The 9,584-nt window shown below is 49.2% G+C and overlaps 1 protein-coding gene across 1 annotated transcript in view; it reads right to left on the bottom strand.

The window, feature by feature from the left end:
* Nucleotides 1–9,578, bottom strand: part of SLC13A3 (solute carrier family 13 (sodium-dependent dicarboxylate transporter), member 3) — a 25,716-nt gene extending 16,138 nt beyond the window's left edge. Inside the window, exons 1-2 of the mRNA XM_010078996.1 lie at nucleotides 9,563–9,578; nucleotides 1–90 (exon numbers count right to left, since the gene is read on the bottom strand). The exon at nucleotides 1–90 is cut by the window's left edge and continues 170 nt beyond it. Coding sequence (XP_010077298.1) covers nucleotides 1–60 — 60 coding nt within the window. The 5' untranslated portion in view covers nucleotides 61–90; nucleotides 9,563–9,578. The remainder of the gene's footprint in view (nucleotides 91–9,562) is intronic.
* Between the last annotated feature and the right edge of the window lie 6 nt (nucleotides 9,579–9,584).

Raw genomic sequence — 9,584 nt, 5'->3', positions numbered from 1 at the left:
GATGGGCAGCAGAGCCGTCACGGCCAAGGGCAGCGCTTCCGTGCACCAGTACAGGGCCATCAGCAGGATCACATAGAGACATCTTCCTTCCTGCAAAAGGAAAGAAGAAAAGTAAGACATGTGGCATTAAAGATGTCTTTTTACTTGGAGACACTTAGACAAGCAAAACACACCCACTGCTCCTTCAAGGACACAGTATTTTTCCCAAATCACTTCCACCAAGTGCAAGATCTTCCCCCTTCCATTGCGTAGGGGGTTCAGGACTTACACCGACCCCCTCAGACCACCCAGCAAAACCCAAATCTTCCTCGATTGCCTGAGCCTCCTGTGCACTGCAGGGCGGCAGTGCCCTGCGGCACCAAGCAAGGAGAGCAGGAACTGCCCCTCTGTGTTGAATCAAGGTGCTAACCCTCAGCACCCGCTGCCGGCAGAGCACAGGCCGCTAACATCCTTGGCTGGACCTGCTGCTTGTTTGTGCTTCCTCTCCAACTTGTACAGACCATGCTTTGCATGTCTATGGAAAAACAGCTTTGAGATGAATGTATCGAGGCCCCGCATTTGCAAGAGGAAGGACACAGAAAGGTTTCCTTTTCTTGGATCAGAGTCTCCTGAGAGATCTGCGAGAAACCATTCCACAGGAACCCATCCCAGTCCCTACGGAAATCAGTAAATCAAGCGCTGGTGTCACCCGCCTCCCGAGGACAGGGAGCTTGCCCATGCCCAGCATCACCCCAGCCTCGGCCAAGGCTGGCAGAAACCCAGTGCCCCCGCGCCATGAATTCATTCATCCACCCAGGAGCCACAAATTAGACCAAAGCCATTTTGTCACGACAGCCACGGTTGATATTAGGAGTGACGGAAAAGAGTCAGGAGAACGGCCCCAAGCCCAGGAGGGGAGAGCCCCGGGGGCCAGGAGGAGCCCAGCATGGAGCTCAGTCACAGGGGGCTGAATGGGGACATTGTCAGCAACCGTGGGGCAGAGTGCCCACAGAGCTATAACAGCCAAGCATCACTGGGAAGCCACTGAGCTATTTATTTTACTGGTCTTTTCCAGCTTGTTGGACAGGTTGAATTGTCACTCAAAGGCACCTCTGTCCCTCTGCTTGGACCTGCCCCCCAGCACCCGGGGCTGGGCTTCTGGGGCTTTGGTGAGGGAGACGGGGCTCTGATCCTGGTGTGGCCAGGCCAGGAACAGTGTGGGATGGGAGCTGGGTGGAGCTGCGTTTTGGATGACCCGGTCCCAGCTGCAAGGCACCAGCACAGGTACGGCAAAGCCACAACTTGCCTGGGTACCTGCAAAAAATGCCCTTCAGGCCTGAGCTGAATGTCATCCCCAGGCTCCTGGAGCACACACCAGCCCAGTAACACACCCACGGGCGGAGGATAAAGAATAACCATGGCTGTTGGGAAAGCCAACGAGCAGAATCTACCCCGACACCTGGCTGGGTGCATAAAGCCAACTGAAACCAATATGAATTTATCATTCAATACATCTGTAATGAGTGTTTGAAAAAGTGGTGAGAATGACAGAATTTCTGATTTGCTTTTAGTACTCAGGCTTTGCATTTCAGAAGCAGTCCTGCTCGTAAAGCTCCGGTGCTTCAGTGCACGTGGAAACACAGATATCGCAGAACTGAGAGTGATCTGCTTTGATTATTTTTAATACATTAATCGCAACAGAAACAACAAAGCTCCGGTGCTTCAGTGCACGTGGAAACACAGATATCGCAGAACTGAGAGTGATCTGCTTTGATTTTTTTAATACATTAACCGCAATAGAAACAACACTTCATGTGAAGTTCCCAAGATCTGGATTTAAAGACCACTGCCACTCCTAATTTTAGGTCCCAGTAAAATGACATATGAGATAGTGCAAAGTAAAACCTCTACGTTCCCAGCTCAGCCCTGGCACCTGGCAGTTCCCACAAGCTCCCCATGGCTTCACCTCCTCCAAACCCGCAGGACCTGAGCAACAAACCTGGCAGTGCTACATTTTGCAAAAATAAAGAATCACATTTTAAAATGTTTGCACACTAGGATAGCAATTTCATTCCTGTGGCAACTGATAATTTCTCTTTACTCTGTTTCTTTTTATCCACCAAAGAAAGAGCTTTGCTCTCATGAAGCCCTTTTCCATTTGATCACCAAAGGCTGTATAAATCATTGTTCTCCTACTGGAAAAATATTCTTCAGTTTCCTGCAAGGAAAGGTGCACCAAAGTCGACTTCAAAATAGACACTTTGCCTCTTAGAGGTAAAGCAACTGAAAATATTTAACACCACCTTGCTATAAGAGCATATCAGTGAAGGCTTTAATTGACTTGATGAAACAGATGAAGCAGGATTTAGAAAACTAATTATAAGTAAGGGATATTTATTCCCTGGTGTATGGAAAATGTTCTGGAAAACACTGCAATGAAACACAGCATGAATCTAATAACTGATCTTCATTGCAAGATTGAAAGCCAAGGGGTAAAACCGAAACAGGGCAGAAAGAACTGCTATATGGAGGGTTTTCCTGAAATTTTGCAACCTATATGGATCAACAGCAAACCACTTGAAAAAGAAAGCTGCAGTATTCTTTATCCAATTTATTCCAACCCAAAAGAGGACAAATTGCACCTATATTAAAAAAGTTTTTCACTTAAGATGGGACCATCATTGAACAAAAAAGGAACAGGATCACTTCAGACTAAGTTAGACTTGGAGCAAGCACTCCTCCGAGTAAAAAAAATAAAACCATTAATAAAATTGAACCAAACCCTATATAAAAATGAAAGGTTTTTCCTTTTGAGATATCTTGCAAATGTTAATTAATTAAAGCTCCCACTGCCCAGTAAGTTTGGTTAGTGTGCAAACAATACACACTAACAAATGTCAGCAGAACGGTCTTTCAGGGACCACAGCTGCCCAGGGCTGCATCTGCTGTTGTGTGCGGCACCATCACCCCGACATGATCTTTATCCTTCGATCCCTCTGCTGTGTCACCATCAGACTCCTTCCACTTCTCTCACCTCCCTGCAGCTTTCTTTTAATCTTTTTTCAAAATAAGTCTACCAAAGTTGGGGGGGGGGAGATGCTGGCACATACAAACTTTAAAATGGGTCTTGTGATTGGGTTAATTTTATAACCATTTAATGATTTCCAGGGAAGTGCTCAGTGTCTCTGGACTGCAGCAGCTCTCCCTCTTGTTGCTCAAGAGCCTTTGGAACGACCTCTGCCCCTCCAGACACAGATCCTGTCTTTGCTGCACTGAGAGCACTGGGGATTTTCCACGCCGGGGGACCTGCTGAGCTTCGGCAGAGGAAGCCAAGCCACCAGCAGCTTCCCGTGGGCAGGAGAGGTGGAGGGAGCAGGATGTGTCCTGGAAGGGGAGATGAGGGAGGTGGAAGGGAAAGGAGGTGCTGGCAGGGTCAGATAAGGCGAACTGGCTCACCCAGGCAGAGCACCAAGGTACGGGTGTGCACGAGCCACCAGTCCCCACTGCCAACCTGAACGGGGACATCAGACGCTTCCGCTGGACCTTGCACTGCAGCAGCCCCAGACAGCTCCTGGGAGGCCCAGTGTCACCTGCCCTGTCCCCAGAGCTGCCCCACCAGACAGACCCAGCACTCAAAGACACCCTACCCAAAGGCACCACCACACTTTGGTTTTTCTCCATCTACCTTTGCATGTTACACGATCACCGCAGCCTCACCACCCCCCTTGGGCTCTCCCCATCGCCCCTCCGCCCTATGACCAAGCAAACAAGTGGCAGACAGGCAACAGGGCTTCTCCAGGACCTTGATCCCAATACCAAGAGATATTTTGGCTGGAACTGCAGCTTTCCAAAGCCCTTTTATCCCACTACCATCACAAAGGAACATCCTCTTTGCAATACTCAGAACTACTCAGTACCAAACAGTACCAGTGGCTTTTAGGATCTCGCTCGCAAACTGTTCTCACGTTGCAGCCGTGACTGTGTTACCGGCCACCTCGCTCACACTGCCGGCTCGCCAACGCGATGGATACGTGAACCTGATTTCTACTAACCCAGCTCCTGCAAACATTATGTAATCTGGACACAAACCAAGCCCTGTTTACCAGCCTTCCCGCCAGCAGAATTGTTTTGCTCCCACCGGGTATTTGCAGAGTGGCTAGAAAGGGGCCAGGAACACAGGTGCACAAACTAGAAGAGCTGCAGGGAAGAAATTTGACTCTGGTGTTATGCTAAAAAGACAAAGCTTATTAAACACACTTATTTAAACTTCTTGATGTATCTTGAAGTTGGTGGAAAAATTGAATCATTTTCTCTGTTTTGCAACTGGGACAGCCGAAGCTCAGAGAAAGCGGGCAAATTGACCAAGATCACATAGGAAACTAATGAAAAAGACAAAATGGGCATCTTAGAGAAAATCTTCCCTGTCTCAGAGGTCTGCGGCTCACACCTCCCCTTGGAGGCAGCAATATATCCTACATCTTCAAACATTCACAGACTGTGAAGCTAAACCAGCACAGTGTGATGATCTGACACCCTGGGGGAGGTTAACAGGGCTCCCCTTCTGGATCTCCATTTCAGCATCAGTGTTTGGTTTTGTTTTTAAGACAGATCCATCCCATTTGACTAGGAGAAAAAGAAATATTTTCAGTAATGGTGAACACACCACAAGTTTAGCAAGCTGTTCCTATGATTAATTAACCTCACTGTTAAAATTATGTTGTGATAACCTGAACCTGCCAGCTTCAACCCTCAGTATCTTATCTCCTCCTCCTTTATGCCTTAGTCTGGGCCACCCTTATCCAAACTCTGCTCATGATGGATGTGCCTTCCAAGGAATCTGCTTCCCAAGAAGGACTCCAGATCAGCCTGACCTGCAGCCAGCAGTCCTGGTGATCTCCATCTATGCTGGGGCTTGTAGAAATGCACCCGGTTTAGTGGCTCTCAAAACTCCTCAGGCAGCTCTTAGAAAATTCTCATACCGAAGTTGCCAGGGTTGGATGCAAGTATTTTAATTTCCCTTTAGTTATTGTCACAATAAAAATTTTTCATTATCAGACAACTTCTTATGCTACAGAACCATACGCAGAGAACAAACTTCATTGAATACGGATTTTTCTGCATCGTGCATCTGGCAACAGAATACCATGGGTCAGTTTCCTTTCGTGCCACACACTTGAAACACCACTCACTGCCCTTTATTTCACGTCCCTTTTCACGTTTTCTATGGTTCTTAGCTTCCAACTAGTACTGACTCTTGTCAACTTCCCTTTTCCCCCAAGTATTGCTGCTTTCACATCCCCTCTGTGCCAGCTTGCCCTCTCTCCAGACTGCAGCTCACAGCACACATGGTAAAATATAGTCACCCTACTTCCAGTTATCACCCCTCTCTCCCCATTGAAGTTCTTCCTCACATCTCTTTTAATAGACCGTTGCTTCCATTTTTGCAAAATTGGCCTTTCTAAATCACCAGGCACATACGTAGCAGAGATGGACTTCGTACACGATACATATTTCACCTGCAGCTGCTCTCCTGACTGCTACCTCTCTGCGCACCCCATGCTCTTGCCACGCTCTCCAGCCCAGGATCCAGCTCCTCTCTGTCTCCCAGGACACCCCACTCGCCCACATTTGCATCACCCCCTTTCCCCACAATGCCTTTGTTCGTCGTCTTTGCTTTCGAGTGCAAGCAATGTCATTTTTCTTCTGGAAGTTCTTAAAGTCTCCTTGTTCTAATCGAGAGGACTCATTATGTCCAAGTTAATTTTAAATTGCTCTATGGCCACGGAGGAAGTCAAGTCTGTTTTCTGAAGGCACTGGGCCCCATTCGCCTGCTCAGAGCTCCTTTTAGCAGATTTGGCTGCCTCAGCTGTTACCAAGCCAAGAGGCTGTAGACACTGAGTTCATTAGGAGTTGTTGGAACAAGCTCTTTGCACAGCTCATTAAAAGTGCCCCCATGCCCCTTCCAGCAGAACAGTTCCTCCATCCCCTCCTGCCCTGCCTGAGCCTTTTTCAATCATTCACAGCCCTCCTAGCAGGGGGGTCGCAGGCATTTCCACTCACGGGACGAATATTCACCCATTTCAGCAGCAACCAGAGCAGGAGGTGACACACAGGGGCTCCACACAGTCTTTCCTTCTGCTGTTCTGTGTGACAGACACAAGTCACTGGTCCAGCCCCAGTCTGGGGACCACACCCTGAGGTCTCAGCAAACCCACCCATAAAGCAGAAATTTCGTTTCTCTATTTAAGAGAAAGAAGATTGCAGACAGAACCACTTATGCAAGTCTCCCTCTCCGCGACTGCACCCTACAAAGGGCATCAAACAAAAACCAGGGCTATCAACGTAAGGGCAGCACCAGCGCCAGCCCTGACATTGTCCCTCTGTCATAGAGATCTGGAGAAGAACCACCGCAGGGTGACAGCTGACCAGAGCTTTAATAGCAGCTTGCAGATATGGATGCTGGAGTTCATCAGCAACAGGCAAGGCCAGACCTGATGGGTGAGTTTTGTCAAAGGATTTTGTCTCCAGAGAGGTGTCACCCAGGTGCAGGTTTCACTGGAAAACCCACTGCACCCAGACCCCAGGGTGTCCCTCGGAAGTACACACTAATCCAAGAAGCCACATCCTATTTGTGGTTCTCTATCAACTTTAGGTCATGATTTCTTGGTCTCTAGATCCAAGTGAAACACTGCCCTTGAAGACAAAGCTCAGGTGGCTCCTTCTGGCCCCAATCCCTTGGCAAACAAAAATTGCTGAGCATCCCAGTAGGGAGAAGGTCGATTCTGACATGATATGGGAACACATTTTAGCATCTCCAGAGCAGGAAGGTACCTCAGAGGTGCCCCTAAGATACCTTCTCACAAGGGAAACCTCATCCTGAGACTACCAAGGGCTGAGCCTCACTGCCTCTCATATCCTACCAGCTTCTATACCACCCTGCAGAGCAGCACACCAACTGTCCCAGCAGGAACGTGGGGCTCTCCAGCCCACCCAACTCTCCCATCCTCCAGATGTGCAAAAACTCAGTAGCATCAACGTTCCTGCAATGACTGCCCCACACCCCGGAGCTCCTCCAGCCCCAGCCTGCTTTCTGCAGGTGCCCTGCCTGGGACAGCCTCCCAGTAACACCAGCAGCAGCCCAGTCAGTTGAATTCCTTCTCAGATGGAGCGTTTGTGACCTGGCTGCCCAGGAGAGCATGAGGCTGGACTCAAGTTCCGCGTTAGGATAAACCACTGGGCCCCAGCGGTGCGGCTGAGGGCACACATTTTTCCATCACGCGCCAGGATAACTTCCAAACTCCAGCATCACCAGATCCTTCGCCTGCTGAGCCCTCGCCTGTTCCCCCATTGGTGTTTTCACACTGCAGTTTGAAACGTAACCTGCCCCCTTCCCTCCACGCAGCCCCCCGCGGCTCAGGCTGCGCAGGTCAGTCCAAGCGAGCTCCAGACGTCAGAACCTAATCCCCTGTTGATGCAACAGCAAGTTTCCTTTCTTGTTGGACAAGTGAGAAACAATTCTGTGTTGAAACTGTAGATGAATCACTGACCCCTGCACAAGAAGGGATACGATTTTCTACGGTAGCTCACAGCTCCAGGTTCACCCCTACGCCAGGCTCAGGGAGAACCTGGTGAACCTGCAGCTGGGCTTGCTTGAAATGCTGTGCTGGTCAACGGCCACACGAGCATCAGTTTCAACAGCAAGTAGCACAGGTCCCAGACAGTCTCGCTGCTACCAGCTGTAATACATTTAGCCCCATGGAAAGAACAGATCGCCAAGGTGAGGGGACCAGTCAGCTCTGCCAGGGCCCCTCCTTCCCCACCCACAGCTGCCCCGCTGCTGCTCCTTCACTCTCTCAGCTGCAAACACTTCCACTTTCCCATCACCAGCTTTTCTTTAATAAAGCAGCATCTGTGATTTATTCTCACAATTAACCACTGCACGGTTCAGGCATGAGCCTGCATTAAGCACACGGTGCATCTCCTCACCTTCTAACCATATCTCAAGATTTTACAAGTGCTAAAGTCAAACAAGATACTGTTAAATATAATTGAAGTCACTTGTTCAGCTACCATACCTGAATGTGCAAACATAATTATCTACTTATGAATCGGCAAACGAATTAAGTACCTCTTGTGCCATGTGCTTTCTGCTCTTTGAGGAAAACATTTAGTATATTCCTATTAAGAACTCACACAATAATGCAAAATAGAAAAAAGGGAGATTACATCCAAAGAATTTTATCTTTAACAGATTGTGTCATTGAATACAAAAAAAGCAATCGTAATTTTATTTTAATTTAGAAGATTTATTTGCTATCTTGAACATAAAAGTTTCACCTGAGAAGAATTATACAAGCAGAAGTAAATGCCACCTTCTTGTCCTTACAGCATCTGAATCATTCTATAATCACTAAGTACAAACATCACTAATTTTCTGATGTAAACAAAGTCATTCTCAAATGGATCTGAGTCAGAACATGAGTGAAATCCTGCCCATACTTAAGTCAACGGCACAAAATTTCCCAGTGACTTCACGGCCCTGTGGATTTCCACCCAAGGCTCCAACCTCCTGGTGCACAAGAGCTGTGTACATGGGACAGCTGCAAAAATCTTCCAGTCTCCAAAATTTTGCCACAGATTGCTTCACATGCAGCCTAACACACATGCCAAATCCCAAACTCTACCAGGAGATCAATTTTTCCACATCTAGAGAACAACACAAACCTCTTACAAAGGTCCCCCCCAAGCATCACTTGCAGTGGTGCAGGTGGCACTGGTGACCCCCCACATTTCCCAGCCCTGCAGCATGAACCCCGCTGCGTGACCCCCTCCAGCCCTGCAGCATCCCTCTCTCCCTGCCTGCACTGCTATCCAGTGCAATTCCTGTAGCAAAGGGATGGGAGAGCAACACCAGGCAGCCTCAGAGTCCTGGGCACCTGTCTTCCCTCTACAAACCCCTCTCACGGGGTGATGCTGGCTGTCGACCTGCTTTGCCTCAGTTTCCCCACCTCCCCTTTGAGTGCTACCGACAAAAACCACAACAAGGCAAGGAGGTATCAGCAAGAAGTACTGGCTTGTGCCACTTAGTTCAAGCTGATTCTGAACCATAGGCTCTCTACACCTCCCCGTGTCTATATAAGCAACATAAACACAGTTCACACTGTCTATCCCTTCTTCCCCCTGAAAAGTTAAGATACCCTGAGGATGCCCCCTCCATTCACACTCTAGGGTGGCTGCAGAAGGGCGAGGAGCTGTCACAGACTGCAGGCTTTGCCAGTCACTCTCTCCATGGAGAAACCCCATCAGGTACCAATGCGACCTTCGTGAAGGGCCAATTAGTGCTGCGGCTTGGGCAGGAGGTGAGCAGCCCGGTGGGACAGGGCACTGAGGCTTTGCCCAGGGCCGAGTCCCACAGGACGTGTCCCTAGCCTGTCACACTGCTCCATGCCAGGATCCCCAATTTATGCTCCTGCTCCATGGCCCCAGTCGGTGCCCCCAGTCCACAGCCCCGGGTGCTCCTGGCCGTGCCCCGCGGCGGGTGCTCTCCCCCCACACCCCCCCTCTCGCCCCCCGGGTGGGGTACCTTGGGGGGCAGGCTGAGCAGC

Source organism: Pterocles gutturalis, unplaced genomic scaffold (genome assembly GCF_000699245.1).
Source record: "Pterocles gutturalis isolate BGI_N339 unplaced genomic scaffold, ASM69924v1 scaffold26893, whole genome shotgun sequence".
Classification (NCBI taxonomy): domain Eukaryota; kingdom Metazoa; phylum Chordata; class Aves; order Pterocliformes; family Pteroclidae; genus Pterocles; species Pterocles gutturalis.
This window is presented reverse-complemented; position numbering and strand designations above follow the sequence as displayed.